The sequence below is a fragment of the Bacillus rossius genome, chromosome 1 (assembly GCF_032445375.1).
Source record: "Bacillus rossius redtenbacheri isolate Brsri chromosome 1, Brsri_v3, whole genome shotgun sequence".
NCBI classification, from domain to species: domain Eukaryota; kingdom Metazoa; phylum Arthropoda; class Insecta; order Phasmatodea; family Bacillidae; genus Bacillus; species Bacillus rossius.
In genome coordinates, this window is record NC_086330.1 from 251,043,953 (window position 1) to 251,064,518 (window position 20,566).

General features: G+C 40.6%; 1 protein-coding gene across 1 annotated transcript in view; it reads left to right on the forward strand.

The window, feature by feature from the left end:
• The first annotated feature begins 8,050 nt into the window (after nt 1–8,050).
• The window catches only part of LOC134527474 (hsp70-binding protein 1-like), a 65,589-nt gene continuing 53,073 nt past the window's right edge, over nt 8,051–20,566 (forward strand). The window contains exon 1 of the mRNA XM_063360173.1: nt 8,051–8,462. Within this exon, the coding sequence (XP_063216243.1) occupies nt 8,241–8,462 (222 nt within the window). The 5' untranslated portion in view covers nt 8,051–8,240. The remainder of the gene's footprint in view (nt 8,463–20,566) is intronic.

The window sequence follows — 20,566 nt, forward strand, 5'->3', positions numbered from 1 at the left end:
TCTTCCCGCTAGGAACCCCGCCGGATCTCGAACACGAAAACCCGGGCGACGGCATAATAAAATGTAATATATTGGATAACTTAAGTTTCGAGGAAAATTATTATTTTTAATAAGTTGTAGAGTTAAAATAGAGGCAGTAGAAAACAAAATAGGTAATAAAATTGTGTTAAAACACACTGCATTTATGCTGCATCATAAAACAACACTGTTGTGCTGCAACTTGCAACCTTTGTATTTGTTGCAGCAGAACTTACAAATATTATTTAAACTAAACATTGGCATAATGTTTAATTAGTTCATTGATCTATATGTATGTTTAAACCAAGCCACTATAACATGTATCTACTATCTACTGTCTATTGTCACGACGCGCAGCAGAGCTGGTGTGGCAAGCTGTCGCTTGTGGAATGCGTTATGAATAACACAGTGCACACGTCGACAGGAGTTACCCCGCACGAAGCGATATGTCTGGTACGGTCGGAGGTAATACCGCATCACTACATCCCTACTTGCGACAAGATGGGAGATAACCACACACCAAGCTTCCAGGAAATCAATGATTTCATCTCGGCGAAGCTCGTCCTGGAAGCGAAGAGAAGAGACAAGCAGGAAGCAAAACGCCGGAAGTTTCATTTCAAGGTCAACGACCTTGTGGTGTGGCGAACTGCACCTGTAAGTTCGAAGTGGGAGAAGGTGACGAAAAAACTGTTTCTACTTCACAGCGGACCCTATCGTGTGGTAGAAGTACACCAAAAGAACTACTACACACTGATTTATACTATCACTGGAAGTATCATTGGTCGGTTTAATATCAACCAGCTAAAGCCTATAATGCACCTGTGGTGCAGGAATAAACAACAGCTGATACAGGGTAGCGTAGTCGTTTATACTGGTTTGCAAGGACTGAAAGTCATGATAATTTAATTTGTGTTACCTCGACGATTAAGGAGGAGTATTACAAGTGTGCATTGTATGTAACGGTGAATAATGCCGGAGATTAAGGGTATGTCGGCTGAGAAAGGGTCCTATGTTGTTATTTGTACTCAGCTGATGTGTACTTAGGGAAGAGATGGCTTCCTAAGTTTATGTTTAGGAATGAGAGCTTTGACTCTTGGTTCCCAAGCAGTGGCCTGTGGAATGTACCTTGAACCTGTGTACCCCTTGTACACTATGATTGCACCTAATTAGTTTCTTACCCGCACAGCACAATGATAGTACACGAATGTAATACATTGGGTATGTTTTGGCACTTGAGAAGTACATGAAGTGTACCGAATTTCTAATGCAAGACAAGGAAGGAAAATGTGCTACAGTATACCTACATCTGATGTACAGTGTACTGACATCATAATAAACTTATACACACAGTTAGAAACTTACATCTAGTACTCACTTGGAGCGATCCGAGCCACTTAGGGCCTAAGTACTTATGTGTTTGTTTTGTCACCTCTCACTTAGAAAGAAAGAAAAACACCTTTTCCTGCTTACAGCACTAAGCTAAGTGGGTATCTTTTCAACCACATCACTTGGAAGATTGATTAATGTTATTTCCCTGAGAAATGAAAGAATAATGAAGCACCGTTAACATCAATTTTTTTGACGTAAGAAGAAAGCCTACAAGCACAGAAAACAAAATGTCGAAGCACACTTAGGACTTTTGCACTCTTGATATGAGTTTTCCACATAGAGACGTCTTCATGTCAAGTGTAAGTAGTTTGTGTTTGTTTATCTAGTGGCTTATGTAGGGTATATTAAGGACAAGTTGCAGCATCCCAGCAGGACTGAAAAGCTTGCTTAAAACCTATTTATTTTCATTGATAGTGTATAGTGTATTTGTATTGTATGCATTGTATATAAAAGTTGTCATGTATTTTGTTTATTTATGTCATGAAATCTGTAAGTTGAATGGTTATGTCTGTGTCAAATGAATGTTCAATGTCAGTGTGATGTTATACAATTTGCCAGTGTCAAATGTTTTGATTTTTTAAAAAAAAGAGAGGCATAATGAGCCAGATGAATATAGAAAAAAAAAAAATATGTATAATTATACACTGGAGCTAGTTTGGTCCTTGAATATTTTTTCAAAAGTAAACAACATGTGATTTGGCTAAGTACCAGAGGTTTTTTTTTCTTTGCCAAAATTATATATAAAAAATTTTGTCTCTAAGAAAATTTTTTTTTTCTGATTGCACATGTCATAAAATGTAAAATGAACATGTAAGTTGAGTATGTGATTTTTAGTCAATATTTGACTTTCTTTTTGAATATTTGAGTTTGTAACAATGAACTATTCTAATTATAAATTTGTCATATTTGTTTGTAAAGTGTTATGTATTAATGTAAATTCCTTTTTAACATGTTTATTTAAGTCAAGTGTTATGTCGACATATAATTTATGTTGAATTTGAAAGTTATAATTTTTATTATTAATTGTCATTCATTGTTGTTTGTCATGCTAATCTAATAGTTATGACGGTCTCTACAGCACATATGTCAAGTTTTTTTAGTAGGGTTTTCTGCTTAGGTCCAGTCAACAGAGTAGTATCACACAGTATGTGTCATGGACCCGCTAAGTCGTAGAGCACGATTGGCAGAGCAGGATAGTGGAATGAGTGGCGGGTTTGAGACGTGTCGACGAATGCTGGCAGACCCCGGGAATGTGATGCATCCACGTTGGCGTCATCTACTGCTCAGGCCATAGATGCAGCGATGGAGAGTCTCTACCAGTCCGGTAGCAACGCGGTGGCTCCCACGGCCAGCCGCAGTACCGGTGGTGAGAGCGGCTGACTCACGCATCTCGCAGCCACGTGGTGGCTGTGACCTCGGTGACATCACGTCACGTCATGGCACGTGGTGTCATTGGAGTGGCACTCTTGAGCGGCAGAGGTAGCTGACGTCCCGTCCGGCAGTTCCAGTGACGACAGACGTCTACACAAGAGATCCACTTTGTTTACTAACCGTCTCCGGCAGAACTGTCACAGATTTCCAGAGAATGCTGAAAAACCTACTACTTACCGGACATCGGACATCTGAGAGCAAATGTCGTCTTCACAATGCAGAACGTCGAGAGGCACGGGTGTGCCGTATTATCGGCAGCAGATGGCTGTTACATGAGAGGATGGAGATAGAGTCTCCTCTTCACGGCGGCAGGAGTACGAGTGATTTGCCGCCAAAGCACAATCGACAGTTAGTGCTCGATCACGGTGTTGTCAGTGCGACGTTGCCAGTGTTAAATTTATTTTGAATACGTACTGAATTTAATCCAGCGATACACTCTGTATTCATTTAAGTACGAGAGCAGCATCTGTAACATGAATCTACTTTATTACCGAGTTCTAACACTGTCCGCCCGCCGTGTGTTACGTTTTTACCGTTGTTGCGTAGCAACAAACTTTGTTTGTTACAAATATAAACAGTAAACATTCCAGACTTATTTATTTTAATTTTATATACATTTGGACATTTTATTTGTGCTAATTTAAGCCATTTTCAATAAATTAAGAAAATAATTAGAACTTCAACAGGCGTTTCCGCGATGTTGCGTCGTGATTGGCCGGCCGAGGAGTGGCCGATACAAAAGCGGCAATGTAAAATATAGAAGGTTTCCTGGACGGCTGTCCTGAGTGTGTGCCGTAACGTTGGTTAATAATCCGCGCACTGACACTCTTGTCATATTAAATCGGTTCCTCCGATATCGCTGTGAACATTTGTGTGTAATAATGTCAGCGATTATTACGTGCGTGAGTGTGATATCTGCGTTCACATCTGGACCCCAGCATCTATCAGCTAAGGTAGGCTGTTGCTACTACGGTTTGAGGTGACGCCAAGTTATATCATGTTTCCCTAGTGACTTTAGGACTTCAAGGTGAACTATTTCGACATTTTAACAAATTCAATTATACATTTTCACACGCTAGAGTTACCAAGACTAGTAGTTCTGAGAGTACCGTTTCGTTGAAATACCTTACCAAACTACAGCGGAGCAGTTTAAGAAAAACATTCCCTGAGATTTTTAGAACATTATAAAAATATAAATGAACTTTCGAAATAATTGTGTGCACTGTAACTGCAACTAGCTTTAAACATTATTTCTTCCTTGGTCATCATAGGGATTTTCATTATTATAGTGTGCTGTAGTGACCCATTTGCTATTTTTTTAAAAATAAATATCAATTTGTTATCGCAGTAATTTTATATGTATGAATTTAATCCTGACCATATATAATGTATGTATTTTGCTAGCTGTTAAATGTCGTTCCACGCATATACTAGAGGGCCGCAGTAACCATCATAATTCATATTACTTAAACATTTGTCACGCCACTTTGTGGGGTCTTATAGGTTATATACAGAGTTAAACCATGTCGTCGCTCCGCTCGCCCTTCCGCGTTGTTCGACGCCTGGTTGCTCAGTTGTACTAGGTAGAGTGGGGTTCGGCCAGTGTGGCCAAGGAGGGACAAGCTAAGACGTATAATTATTCACCACCAGTCTGTGACGAACACCCGATTTAATGATACAGGACCCTGTACATGGGGCTGTCCCAGCCCCTCCTGCGACAGTCTACTTTCGCGCGCGGCGACACGAGGGTTATTCTTCTGACTGGATAATCGGTGTTAAGTTCAGGCTAATCTGCACTGTACTATGTCCGATAGTTCAGAGACACCCGGAAATGTGGCGCGACACTGACACACTATGCTACAAGCTATTGTACTCAGACCTAAATGCCCCGCAAGATATTATGTACACCGTAAATGCTACTAATCCTCGCCACATAAATATGAACAAGTTGTAATTCGGATACTGACTCCTAACTGCTGCTATGCTTGCGTCACGACGCCGAAGTCCACTTACTCCTGGTTGGCTGACGGCTCAGCGACCGTCCCGAGGCTCGACTCCTCTCGTGACGTGACCGCTCCTCGTGCCTGCCTGGCAATGATTAACAGTGACCGTCTCGAGGCACGACTCCTCAGTGACCATATCGAGGCACGACTCCTCAGTGACCATCTCAAGGCGCGAGTCCTCAGTGACCGTCTCGAGGCACGAGTCCTCAGTGACTGTCTCGAGGCACGACTCCTCAGTGACCGTCTCGAGGCACGACTCCTCTCATCACACGACCGCTTCTCGTGCCTGCCTGGTCTCAACTAACTCCTCTCCGTGCTGCGGCGCGGCACATGACGGCTCATCCCTTCCCCTTCCCCGTGTCCCGCGCTGCCCCTGATGTGTCGCAGATGGGTGTGACGTAGTCGCCCAGTGAACATGATAAGAACAAAACATAAGAACTTCAAATGATATAATTAAATATTTACAAAAAAATAATGTTAATAAATATTTACAAGATTTGTCCTGCTGTAAATACAGCGTCCATTCTTTCAAGGATGTTCGTCTTTTACCGTTGATTCTCCTGGCGTGCGAATCTCTCTCGCCCCACCCCTTGCCCTAGCCACACTGCACTATTCGGCGCACACACGACACAGGGCAGGAGAAGGCGTTGGCATGGCATAACGGGCTGTGAGAGCTGGGTCGACACTTGGGTCGACGTCTACCACATAAACTCAACACAAGTAAAATTAATATTTGCATTGATAAATATTGTTGTTTTTACTGTGAGCTAAACTGTAAAAATACTTCCCACAGGATGTATTGAAGCTTTAGTATTGAATAACTAAAATAATATGCTATTTATGCATTTTAATTAAACTATATGACAGTAATGGTTTTTGTAAAGAATCTGAAAATATGCTGTAAAATAAATATAAAACAAACTTTTCCTCGTGGTTGTCCTGTGTTAGTCGTAAGTTTCAGAAAATGCATTAAGAACAATAAGTTACCTATGTCTAAGAATGAAGAGTTGATTTTTCTATATACTGTAATACAGTGAAATATTTAATCATCATAGTAAGAAGCATTAAATAAAGGCAATTGTACTACGCAAAAAAACTGAATTAACTCATTTAAGGTATTTGTAAATTTATAATATATTATGTGCATGCAAAACTTGATGCCGCCGTCGGTGCTCCCTCTGAGAGCACAGGCCGCTATGTGTCCTCAACACCTGAGCCAGTGCTAGTGCTACGAACACGCCCGCGCGTGTTTCTTAGTGCAGTGCCTCGAACGGCGTGACGTCAGTCACGGCCATCTGAATGCTCAAAGTGCCCGGCCGGGTATGGCAATGCACATCAGGTATCTAGTGCACATGTAAATCATTTAACAAACAGAAACTAAAAATTGTCTTTAATTAATTAATGGTTGTGTCAAATATTTCCACTCACAAAATTGGCCGGCATCTGCTTCCCGCGCTCCGTCGTTTTTCTCACGAGTTTTCCTCCCCTCCCTGGCCCGTTTGCCAGGGAGAGTCGTGAGTCGCCATCCAGCACTCGCCAGGGCCGGCAGCCCCGCGCACGGGGAGCATCCAATTTTCGCGCCAGTTTCCACGTTTAGCATCAATAGGTAATTATCTGCGAATCTTCTTTCTACAGCTCCCCCGTCGGCCTAACCGGCCGTACGACATATCGTGCGGTCCTTAGATAAAGTGTGTGACCCGACTACGGGTTTTTCAGCGTAATACGTAATTCTGTGTTTTAAGGCAGCCCGAAGTGGTGCCTGTGCCTCACGCTATAAAATCTCCCCACGGAAAATTAGAACTTTGCCCACACAGGGCGGCATTGCGCCAAATGCGTAACTGAACTTACGAACGCCCCAATCCCTGGGACGTGCAACGGACGTGAACTAGGGGCCATGCTGGGTCCCATCGCGCCCGTTCCCAGTTTTAACGTGGCATACGCCACTTCGAGAACCAGTCTCGTGTCACGTGACCATCAGAGGTCCAGGAGCCGAACCCATCCCGAGCCCGGGATGCGCTCATAATCACTTAGTGTTAATCGCCGTGTTAAAATCAGTGTATGTCGTCATCATTAAATCTATGCATAATTCAGTGTTACTTGTAAACCCGCGTAAACATTGGCGGGTTGCCATCTCTAGTATTACGGACTATCACGTGTCAGGCACTAGTCCTGCAGCGTCACGACCCGCTGTCAACGTAACTCAGGTTAGTCTGCATCCCTCACTGGGGTAATCTCCGGAATGCCGTGAGACGTAATCAGTGCCGCCATTCGAGGGCCGTGTAGGCGGAGTGAAGGTTGACGACGATACGGCCAGCCGCGTGACAGTGTCTTGTGAGAATAGAAGTACTGTAATGTGTGTTACCGAAATAAAATAATCAAAGTCCCGTGTGTATTTTACTAATACGGCATCCTGGGAGGCCATAACAGCCCGGGGGGTTCTTTGTCGATGCGTCCCTGCCTGCAGCCACGAGGCCAGAAACCCCGCCCTTGAGACTACATTTCCTTTTTAACATTTTAATTAACATAATTTCAGGACAGGCAGCGGGGACGGCGTCAAACTAATTCTAATCAATTTCATATTGATATTTTAAAAAATTGATCAATGCAAGGTTGATGCATAAATCTTTTATTCTGCGCAATATTAAATAAACAGTAATTTGGAAAATTACCTGTGTTAAAAGAACGGTTTTGCTTCAGCTTCTTACTTTCCAGCACACATTCATTATATGCATTAATATGCTTGCTTTTAATATGTGCAAATAAGTTCGTAGTTGTTCCTGAGCTGCGATATGTTTTAAAACATAAATTGCACTTCATACTTATGATGTCTTTTTCCAATTTTATGAAATATTTCCACACTTTTCTGGTGCTCATTATGCACACACAATTCACATTACACTCTTACACAGCACACCACAGCACTAGCAGGAGACGAGCACAGTATAGGCCAGCCCAGGACCCAGGATTAATGCATCGGTGCTTTTGGATAGAAACATACCATAAGAAAAGGTATTTCCCCTTGTGTTCCCACTTCCCAGTGAAGCCATATTCACAGCTAGAGGGTTTCCAGTTAGTGTTGCCAACTAAAAAAAAAAAAATTACAAAAAAAATATTTACAGGGATATGAATACTTTCCTAATATCGATTGAATATATCGTAGTTACAAAACTATTATTTGCTTCGATAATATCGAGACTAAATATCGAATCGAGTGCTATAGTCTATGCTTGGCAACATGCTGGTTGTTGGCAACTCTGACAACAGTTAAACAGTTAAAGTGATTTTATATGGTCGTTGAGTTAAACCAAAGTGTAAACTGTGTACTTGAGCGAAATTTGAGTGACTTTTCCGGAATTTTCTTGTGTAATAGCACGGAAAGTTAAATATCTAGGCTTTGTTATGTCGTCCGAAAGTGGTAAGATTGGAGAAAATGGGAACCTTGCGGAAGGTGATAGAGGAAACGAACTAATGCTGGTTCAAGAGCCCGTCTCTTTTGGAGATTCTTCAGATGTATCCTTAACTTCACGAGCTCAGCGCCAAAGAAATCTTCAAGATTTGTTGCGACTCAGTACTCAAATGACTGTTCAGAGACCAGTGGTCGGCGAGCCCCTGGATCAAGAGGTACAATTTCTGTTGTTCCGGAGTACAATTCTTTGAGTGTAGCCTATATCACAATTCCATAAAAATATTGCTGATGTTACATACATGGAGGGGTCACGTTTGGTCAGATACATACAGAATGAGACAGGACTTTTTGTCTGATAGTTGTTTACTTCCATATATTTATATAAAAGCAATGTACTATGAATCAGACGTGGCACAACAATTCAAAACTGTCTCGATCAGACGCGAGGTGACACCGAATGAGAGCTCCAATTTTGGGTAAATATTTACAATCGCGGTAGATGCCAAAAAAAATGCTAAAAATCCGAAAATACTTTTATTCTATGCTCTTTCACTTCCTCTTTTCAAATCAACCGGCGGAGATAAGAAATTCCAAATACTTTAGGAGATATGGAATTTTTAAATTCTGAACATGTAGAGTAGCGGTATTTGCGAAAAATAATTCTAAAAATCTGAAATTACTTTTATTATATGCTCTTTCACTTCCTCTTTACATTAAAACCGGCGGAGATAAGAAATTCCAAATACTTTAGGAGATATCGAATTTTTAGATTTTCATCACAATACCTGTGAATTCAGGCGGCCACCATTGTTTCTTGTTTACGAGACGAGTATGATTTTTTTCCGCGTAGGTGAACCGACCATTGTTGCTTGTTTACGTTTATGATTTTTTATTTTCGCGACGTAGGTAGAACGACTACATCATTTTCTACTAATGGCAAAGGAATGTACCCGCCGCTAACGTATGAGTTTTTAACGTTTCAAATTTTAATGTTTTATTTGTTGCGCAAGTAATAAGTAAAAAAATTACGTGAGTTCTACCGTTCATCCTTTGTCCCGGTTTGTTAGGTCAGGTCAGCTACATTATAAATACTTTAAAACTAAACAACCATTAAAATTAATTTATATTATTTTTAATGTCTGCTTAGTTTGAAAGTATTAATAATGTAACTGACCTGACCTAATCGACCATTTTAATTAATTAGGCATTCACGAACGGTAAATCAAGACGCACATAAAGTTCTGCGATTCCCGATTACACCCGAACCATTTACCTTCGGCCAACCTCGGTTTTATTTATTAATATTTATATTTCCCTGTTTATTTTAATGTAGCTATACTAACCTAACTAACTGTCCATAGTGTTTTAAAGTGTTTTAATGTAGCTAACCTAACATAACATAACTATAATAAAAGTATTTTAAGATTTTAATAGATACTCCTAAACAAGCAACAATGTAGTCGTTCACCTACGTCGCGGAAAAAAAAAATCATACTCGTCTCGTAAACAAGAAACAATGGTGGCCGCCTTAATTCACAGGTATTGTGATGAAAATTTAAAAATTTGATATCTCCTAAAGTATTTGGAATTTCTTACCTCCGCCGGTTGATTTGAAAAGAGGAAGTGAAAGAGCACAGAATAAAAGTATTTTCAGATTTTTAGCATTTTTTTTGGCATCTACCGCGACTCTACATATGATGAAATTAAAAAATTCTATATCTCCTAAAGTATTTGGAATTTCTTACCTCCGCCGGTTGATTTGAAAAGAGGAAGTGAAAGAGCACAGAATAAAAGTATTTTCAGATTTTTAGCATTTTTTTTGGCATCTACCGCGACTCTACATATGATGAAATTAAAAAATTCTATATCTCCTAAAGTATTTGGAATTTCTTACCTCCGCCGGTTGTTTTGAAAAGAGGAAGTGAAAGGGCACAGAATAAAAGTATTTTCAGATTTTTAGCATTTTTTTTGGCATCTACCGCGATTGTAAATATTTACCCAATTTTGTTGTGAGCAGGCTGTCCTAATGGCTGCAGTGTTCTGCGCGGTAATTATAGGATATCATGCCATTTTAGAATGAAAAAAAAATGGAAAACAAGGTTTTCACACATTACATAGGTCCATAATTTTACCTTGAAGGGATGGTTGCTTAATTCCTACTGGTTCATGAAGAATAACAAATTAAAGCTTATATTACTGCTGCTGCCAGTCATTGTTTACCCGCAATTGTTTACCTCTTTGTTTAAAACAACTGTAGCCAACTATAGAGAATTAAAAATACACTAGTTTTTCCATTTCAGTTATTGAAGTTTATCCTTGGATCCTGAAGGCTTGATCCTGTTGTATGATTGTGTTGGCTTGATCCTGTGGTACATGATGCTGTTTTAATTCAGTACGTTGAAAGATCCTGATGGCATGATCCTGTTGGCTTGATTCTGTGGTACTTGATACGTGCTGTTTTATTTAAAATGTAGAAAGATTCTGATGGCCTGATCCTGATGGCTGGATCCTGTAGTAGATACATTGCTTTTTTGATTCAGTACATTGGAAGATCTCCTGTACATAAAATAATATTGTCATATAATAATGAATTATGATTGCAAGTCAAATAAAAAAGGATTTTTTTTTTCAACCTACAATCATAATTCTTTCTTATTTCACAATTTCTTTCCTGTGCAGAATCTTCTGACGTACTGAACTAAAACAGCAATCATCATGTAACACAGGATCAAGCCAACAGGATCATGCTATCAGGATTTTGACGTACATAATTAAAACAGCTAGTATAATGTACCACAGGATCAAGCCAACAGGATCATGCAATCAGGATCAAACCTTCGGAATCCAGGGATAAACTGGGATACATGAAACACTAGCCATATCAAACACAGAATATACTTTGGCTGTAATCGAAGAATTCCTTGAAATACTGCAAAATTCAATGTGACAGCTACTTCAGTGCACAGCATGTATTACTCACAGAAATTGAACGACATTATCAATTTTATTCCAATTTTTGCCTCCCTTTAGACTTGTCCATTACAGCATGACTCAAAATAGTATGTAGGGTAGGATGGGATATATCGGTGGAAAATTTAATTTGTTTACAAAACATGCTCATACTCGCAACACTTTTCCCATTGTAAAATAGGCTACAGCAGGGTAGTTCATTAATGTATCGTGCTGAGATGATTTTATAAATAAAAAAACTTTTTTAACCTGATCAAAAATAAAATAAAAGTTATTTCCCATTTACCCCACATGGGGTAATTTGGAGGTATGACTATAAACCCAATTGACTCATGTTAAAAATGTGGGGTGGATTGGTGCTCGAACAACTATAACCTTTACAGAAAACCTACATTTCATTAAAAAAAAAAATTCCAAGGCTTAAAATAAATTGTTCAAAATATAGATAAATATTGGAAGTTCGCTGCTTTTTAGAATGGAACGAAAAAAATTCGGAAACATGATATTCACATACTACACACACCCTTAAATTTACCTTGAAGGGCTGGTTTCAAATTTTTTACTAGTTTGTGAAAAAATTAAAATTTTATATCTTACATTACATACCTGCGCTTTACTGCTGCCATCGCCATTAATTTTTTACCTGCGATAAATATAAATATAGGCCTATATGTTTTCCATATACTAGACATGTTCGTGAATTAACCCTGTAAGGCAGGTTTTTTAATTCCTACTGGTTTGTGAAAAAATAACAGTTTACAGCTTAAATTACAATAGGCGTAACTGTGTATTCACGTAATTGCTGTTTACTAATATGGGTTACTTTTTAGTCAATGTAAGTGTTGTGATAATGAAAATAGTTTAAATAATTACTATTGCAATATAATTTTTAGTACTTATATTTCATGTTTGTTGTGTTATTAGAATAAGTAGCTAATTGTATTACAAATTGATTGTTTTATTATATTAAATTTAAAATACATTGTAATAAACGAGTCTAATGGGAGCCAAAAATTTGATTTGAATTGTTAACATTGTTCATTTTCTGTGAGGAATATGTGCTGTGCACTGAAGTAGCTGACACATTGAAGTTTGTAGTCTTTCTAGGGCATTTTTTGATTACAGCCTTTGTTTATTCTGTGTTTGATATTGATTGTGTTTCATGTAGAGAAGTTTATCCCTGGATCCTGAAGGCGTACACCAAATCAGAATTGGAATAGGACATGGCGCAACACGACACAACAACACACCACAGGATGCCTTGCAACAGTTTAACACAGTATTTTCATTACCCGATATAGTCTACATTAGTGCAGAAAATAGCATATAGTTGATGACTATGTGATTTTATGTACTAGAAAGACTGGGTATTATGGCTGCCATCTTTGGTCTCGTGCGAAAAAGGATGCAGATTCCCAGCTAGCTCACTGGTAAAATAAAAAACTTGTTATTGTGAAGAGTGCAAACTGCATGAAACTTTTAAGGTATTGTACCTTAAGATGCATTGCCTTTAAATTTTTCAATTTTTAACCCTGTACTAGCTGTAATACATCGCAAAACATATTGTGGCTTGTAAGGTGATCTGTTCACCTTTTTTTTACAGAAGGAATTTTTTCCCCCAATTACTGTAGGTAGGTAATGTAAATATACACATGTGCAGTAAAGGTCAAATATCAAAATTACATTTAGTAAATGTTGATTTATTTAACTGTTACCTTCACAATAATTTTGTTTGTGTTCGGGTTTCCGTGCGCTTTTCCACATGGCACAATCGAATTGTTTTCCGAAACTGCCATCCCAAAAAATATTCCTGAATTGTTTTATTTGTGATATTATTTTTAAATCTTTGGGCATTTATGTGAATCGCTGTTGCCTAATTATATGTTAGACATTTAGTTATACAATGCAGAAGCAGTGACATTTAAAATTAAAATCTGTACAAAAGCACTATTGCTGCAATGGTTTATATGTGGATACAACAATGAGATACTGCACATTTAAATATATTGGCAGTTATACTGCTATATAATAAATTAATATTTTTGACTTATTTTATAGAAATTTAATTTTTTTTTATTATTACCCGTAATATTGAAATACTTTGTAACAGTGCTATAGCCTAGTCTATTAAAATACAATTCTGATACTTATAAATATTGATTAATGCAGTGAAAGTGTTTTATATCTAGTAAATAAAAAACTTTAGCATAGTGGCTCATAAAATTCTTAAAGTTTAAAAACACAAGGTTTTTGTTATAACTTGTTACAACCCAGACCCAACAGCTTGCTCGAAAACTGGCCTGAATTGCACAAGTATAAAAACACTTTAATTAGTTTGGTTCTAAAATACTGTTTAAGTTTTGTAAAAAAATTGCTCTAAATAATTCATGATGAAAATAAAGTCTCTCTCGAGAATAAATTGTTACTGCTTTTATTATCCTTTTTTCTAAAATACACATAGGAAAAAAAAAATTGGTGCCTAGGATTTTGGAACTGATATTTAGCTATATTTGGGGTGCTGAATCTAAATATGAAATTAGTTTATTCTATCAGCTCTACTTTTGGAGATAAGCGAAGCTTGAAATTTGTCCTTCTACGCAATGGGAACAAATATGGTCAATACCAATTGGTCAATACTGTGCCGGAAATTAGGTATTTCGGCACTTTTTTTTTTAAATTTTTATTATAATTTTGAATTATTTTTGGAAATTTTATTTTCCATATAATTTCGTTACAAAAGGGTGATTTACACTTTGTTAGGCTGGTGTGATGGTCCCTTCTCCTCTTCTTCTCTCACCGATGTCTCTCTTGGGTGAGAGCCAGGTATCCGGGTGGAGAAGGTCCAACTGCAGGTCTGGCCCCACTTTGGGCGCCAGATAATTTGTTGATGTTTCGTCTCTTCTTCTTCTCTCCTCGCACCGATGTCTCTCTTGACAGAGAGCCAGCAGGGGTGGAGGAGGTCGAACTGCTGGTCTGGCCCCACGTTGGGCGCCAGCTAAATTGTGGTGGTGCAGTCTCCTTCTCTTCTCTCACCGATGTCCCTCTTGGTTGAGAGCCAGGTATCCTGGTGGAGAAGGTCCAACTGCAGGTCTGGCCCCACGTTGGGCGCCAGTTTGACGTGATGATGTCTCCTCTCTTCTTCTCTCACCGATGTCTCTCTTGGGTGAGAGCCAGGTATCGGGTGGAGGAGAAGGTCCAAGCTGCTGGTCTTGCGGCAGGGTTCGCAGTTGGCTGGTGAAGGCGAATAGCTAGTGGGGTGAGGGATGGGACTAAACTATTCATTGAAAATAATGTCGGTATTTTACACGGAACTTTTATTGACCTGAATTGTCCAAACAGTTCAATTTGTCGCCTGCGTCGGCATTTACAACATACACTGGATTGATAGACGGTACACCCTATCGTCCAGAAAGGGGGGGGGGAAGGGAGACAAATTCCCTAGGCCGAGATAGGTCCTCGGATGGCCTGACTCGCGAAGGAGGGGTGCGAGCAGCAGAAAACGGATAGCCAGTCGTTCTGCTGCTCCCCCTATGACCGTCCTATGGCCAGTGGGCGGAATCCAGCCTCACTGGCCGTCGGGCCGATCAACTGACTTTCAGGTGGATGACCTCGCCTTTATATAGGGAGAAATGCGCGGGAACGTAGAAAAGAAGGGAGGGGCGAACTAACTCCTCTTTGGAAGGGATGAGAAGCGTGCGCATGAATCTCGCCGAAATTTCCCTGCCCTGGGGGTGGAAACATAAACTAGATATTAATAATTAAAAAGAAAAGATAAACTTGACATAAATAATTATATGTTCATACATATATATTCAATCCTATGTATTAAAAAGTATTTAAACTTCCTTTCACAACTTAATTAGTTAAATTTATACTATTATAAAATATAAGTACAGTTGGTAGATCGCCGGTCACAAGATGGCGTCACAATGTACATGCTTAGCTGTGGCAAGAGAAAAATATCCATTTGTATGCATAACTCGTTCATATTTACTTTTATATTCTGAAGTGCATTAATATGTGTGGTTATAGCGACGTAAAAAATAAAGGGCGAAGATGGTTGGTTGTTTTAATGAATTATTCTATTGTTCGTCACTTTGTTTATAACCTACGACGTCGCACAGATTCGTCGCCGCATATTACGTGAGTAGGCCTATTGCCGAAACATTTTTCCCTAAATTGCTTCTGAACTTATTAAAACTTGTTTTGGGTTTAATTATCACGTAAAGTAACGTGATATTTAATATAGGGAGGGCGGGCACGCGTCAATTTCCCCCCTAGTGGCGAGCGTTACTTTACGGGAGAAGACGCTAGGACATCTTGGAGGAACACTTTACACATAGATAACTGTCAGTCTCTGTAGGGTACGAGTCTCTGGGTTATCACTTCGGATATGGCTTCTTCAGCTTTCTGGAAGTCCTGATTGGGGACAGCTGCCGGTTGTCTCCTGGGAACGCCTATTGGGACAGCTGCCGGTGGTCTCCTGGGAACGCCTATTGGGACTGCTGCCGGTGGTTGTAGGATTCGGCCATTGGTAAGGCCGTTGGTTTGGTGTCCGCCAAACCGTCTCTCGGTACCGTCCTGGTAGGTCCTTGGGGTCTCCTTTGCAGCTCCGCCACGGCATCTGGCGACGCTGTGGAGGCTGGTAGAGGCCTGGTTGGGTCCTTCCCACTTTGGTGCGAATCCGGCGCAGAAGTGGTTAGGCTTATTGCTGAGTGGATGGGTCTTGACTAGTACCCTTTGTCCTTCAGCAATCTGGTGGTTGGGCAGATTCTTCGGTGTAAGATACTTGCGGGCTAGTTACCCTAGTTGAGCCTTTCGTGCGCATCTACTCTGGTGGCAGCTCGTAGACAGATCTCTTCGCTGAAGGGCGGTATGTGGGGTTGGAACTCCACTTCATTCTCCAGGTGGCTGGATCTGTCGTCTCAAGTTTAATTCGCTGGTGCTGGTTCCGATTGCTTCATTGTGCCTACGCCGCAGTGTGAAGAGGATTTCTCCCAGGTAGCGATCCCAGTGGCGATGATTGGCCGTGGTACGCAACCTGAGCCCTTTCTTCAATTCCTGATTACGGCGCTCTGTAGGGGTTACCTGGGGTTGGTAAACTGGAGTGGCCCAGGTTTCTAGTTCCCATTTGGCGCAAGTGTCTGCCCATAATTTGCTAGTGAATTGCACCCCATTGTCTGAGGTATGCTTTTGGGGTATCCCCATCCAGAGAACACTTCATCTTGGAGTAGAAAATGAATCAACTTTAGCGAGGGGATAGGCTTCGACCCATCGTGAGAAAAGGTCTGTGTCGACAGGTAGGAAGCACTTACCCGTCGTGCTTCTGGGGTAAGGTCCCATCAGGTCTAGAGCTAATTGGTTCCATACTGCAGCAGGATTGTCTCTGCTAGCATGCGAGGCATCGATACTCTAGTCCGGCGTGATCTCGGGGCTCGTCTGGCCAAGAGTGATGGAACAGGAGTCCAGTGATCTGGTGGATTCCGGTGCCAGGGCAGTCTTCTACACCGCAGAGTCGATGGACTGCGTCCGCCGTCGTTGGGTATGTACAGGTAGGTGAGTTTTTGGGCGCCAGGAGAGGAGGCTGTTCCCCTCCAATGTCTGGGTCCGCTTCTCGGGAATCCCTGGTGGTAGGAAGGTCAGGAGCACTTGCCTGCTTGCTGCTGTTCCTGGTGTGGGCCATGGTGTGCCTGCTGTTGTTGGTTAAGTCTTGTATGAGCTGCAAGTTTTGGCAGGGGTCCATTCCAGTGGTTGCTGGCTAGTCCGTCTGGTAGAGCTTGCAATGGGTCTTCACGGGTATTGTAGAACAATCAACGGGCCCCGCGTTGGTGCGCCAGAAAAATGTTGTGATGGTCCCGTCTCCTCTTCTTCTCTCACTGATGTCTCTCTTGGGTGAGAGCCAGGTATCCGGGTGGAGAAGGTCCAACTGCTGGTCTGGCCCCACGTTGGGCGCCAGATAATTTGTTGATGTTTCGTCTCTTCTTCTTCTCTCCTCGCACCGATGTCTCTCTTGACAGAGAGCCAGGAGGGGTGGAGGAGGTCGAACTGCTGATCTGGCCCCACATTGGGCGCCAGAAAATGTTGTGATGGTCCCGTCTCCTCTTTTCCTCTTACCGATGTCTCTCTTGGGTGAGAGCCAGGTATCCGGGTGGAGAAGGTCCAACTGCAGGTCTGGCCCCACGTTGGGCGCCAGATAATTTGTTGATGTTTCGTCTCTTCTTCTTCTCTCCTCGCACCGATGTCTCTCTTGACAGAGAGCCAGCAGGGGTGGAGGAGGTCGAACTGCTGGTCTGGCCCCACGTTGGGCGCCAGCTAAATTGTGGTGGTGCAGTCTCCTTCTCTTCTCTCACCGATGTCCCTCTTGGTTGAGAGCCAGGTATCCTGGTGGAGAAGGTCCAACTGCTGGTCTGGCCCCACGTTGGGCGCCAGATAATTTGTTGATGTTTCGTCTCTTCTTCTTCTCTCCTCGCACCGATGTCTCTCTTGACAGAGAGCCAGGAGGGGTGGAGGAGGTCGAACTGCTGATCTGGCCCCACGTTGGGCGCCAGCTAAATTGTGGTGGTGCAGTCTCCTTCTCTTCTCTCACCGATGTCCCTCTTGGTTGAGAGCCGGGTATCCTGGTGGAGAAGGTCCAACTGCAGGTCTGGCCCCACGTTGGGCGCCAGTTTGACGTGATGATGTCTCCTCTCTTCTTCTCTCACCGATGTCTCTCTTGGGTGAGAGCCAGGTATCGGGTGGAGGAGAAGGTCCAAGCTGCTGGTCTTGCGGCAGGGTTCGCAGTTGGCTGGTGAAGGCGAATAGCTAGTGGGGTGAGGGATGGGACTAAACTATTCATTGAAAATAATGTCGGTATTTTACACGGAACTTTTATTGACCTGAATTGTCCAAACAGTTCAATTTGTCGCCTGCGTCGGCTTTTACAACATACACTGGATTGATACACGGTACACCCTATCGTCCAGAAAGGGGGGTGGGGAAGGGAGACAAATTCCCTAGGCCGAGATAGGTCCTCGGATGGCCTGACTCGCGAAGGAGGGGTGCGAGCAGCAAAAAACGGATAGCCAGTCGTTCTGCTGCTCCCCCTATGACCGTCCTATGGCCAGTGGGTGGAATCCAGCCTCACTGGCCGTCGGGCCAATCAACTGACTTTCAGGTGGATGACCTCGCCTTTATATAGGGAGAAATGCGCGGGAACGAAGAAAAGAAGGGAGGGGCGAACTAACTCCTCTTTGGAAGGGATGAGAAGCGTGCGCATGAATCTCGCCGCAATTTCCCTGCCCTGGTGGTGGAAACATAAACTAGATATTAATAATTAAAAAGAAAAGATAAACTTGACATAAATAATTATATGTTCATACATATATATTCAATCCTATGTATTAAAAAGTATTTAAACTTTCTTTCACAACTTAATTAGTTAAATTTATACTATTATAAAATATAAGTACAGTTGGTAGATCGCCGGTCACAAGATGGCGTCACAATGTACATGCTTAGCTGTGGCAAGAGAAAAATATCCATTTGTATGCATAACTCGTTCATATTTACTTTTATATTCTGAAGTGCATTAATATGTGTGGTTATAGTGAAGTAAAAAATAAAGGGCGAAGATGGTTGGTTGCTTTAATGAATTATTCTATTGTTCGTCACTTTGTTTATAACCTACGACGTCACATTTAGCGTGATTAACTTTCTATCTGCTTTGGTTTGATTTATGAGCAGTGCTGTAATAATACTCATTGACAATGAAAGAAACATATAGCATTATAGCTCAGCCATTCCAAAGTAACGGATGTGACAGTTAGACACATTTATTATCACAAAAAATATAGAATAATCATGTTATTGGATTTTAAATTTGAGGACCACGTTCATTTCAGTACTTTATGCCTCCCTTGTAACTTTGAAAACAAAAAAAGGAAATACTAATATTAGAAATGTCTTATTACGGCTGGTAACGGACGTGACTCATACGGCTAAGAGTCATGAAACGTACACAAACTAGCCTACTTCTAATTCGTCTAATCTGGTACAAGTTATTGTAACAATATAATATTTTTTATTTGTTCTGATAAAAGAACAAACAGTCATTAAATATCATTAAAATTAACACATCTACAACTGAAAACAGAATATGAAAATTTATTTGGGTAACAGATGTGACACCCTGAAGTAACGGATGTGACCAGTATGAGTACTCTTTGTTGATAATGTAATATGTTGTGATATTTCAAAGTAATAAAGAATAATTATGCAATAAACAGACTAAAAATTTACAAAACAAATAAAAACATGTATCCATGCAAAAAAAACCTTAATAAATATTAAATAAATAATCATAACTTAGTATGTTTTATAAATGTTAAATTTCACTAAACTACAACTAAAACACTGGTTTTTTGAAGATATAAAATACACGATCTCCACTTGCGATTATGTTAGCAGGTAAAAAGTTTTTTATTTGTTCGAAAGAAATGTATTTTTCATCTTGAGTATTCATGGTGTATTTTATTTGGTCCTCACCATATGGTTTCATAAACATTACATACTAAAACTTCCCCGTCAGAATCCCCACTTTGTGTTACTGCTACATGTTTTTGACATGTTTTTTCACTTTCACTCTTTAGTTCAGTCAAAACATAAACACCAGGTTTGATATCATTCACTTTAATATTGGATGTCCTCAGAATTATCACTTTCGTCATCTGTGCTGCTGTAAACATCTTTGTATCTCAATCGTTTATTCTTGCAAATTCCAGAATTTTTAATGTGTGATAGCTGCTTGCCAAACATATTTACAGTTATCAGTTTTGACTTAGCAGTGACGCCCACAAGAAGGTTATTACTGTTATGTGGAAGGAAGTGGTGTAATGATTGAAGTCCAGGAACATTCAAAACCGTGTTACATTGATTGACCAGGAAAGCTTTGTTTTCTTCAACTTGTTCTTTTGGTACATAAAAGACTTCTGTTTTTATGCATGTCATTGCTGCAAGTACATGAAACTCTTTTGCAGAATTAATACTTAAGTCTTTTGCCTTCACAGGTCTCCATAGCCCATTTTTAAGTGAACCACCCACACCATCCACTGCACCTTTCCCATGCAAAGCTGCAAACGTATTCCATTCAACTGTTACGCCATAGTATTTTTCCATGCAATACAAGTTTACCAATGTAAATTTACTCTTAATTTGAGAGGCTTCTTCACTGCTTTCTCAAGAGTTTGTGGTCATTGATAAGATGCAAACTTGGAAACTGGGGGAATTACGTTCAGTGGCTGCTAATCTTTTTCGTAATCTACACTTTTGCTGTTGAGCTCTAGCATTTGCCCTCTTCTTTTATATTTCATTT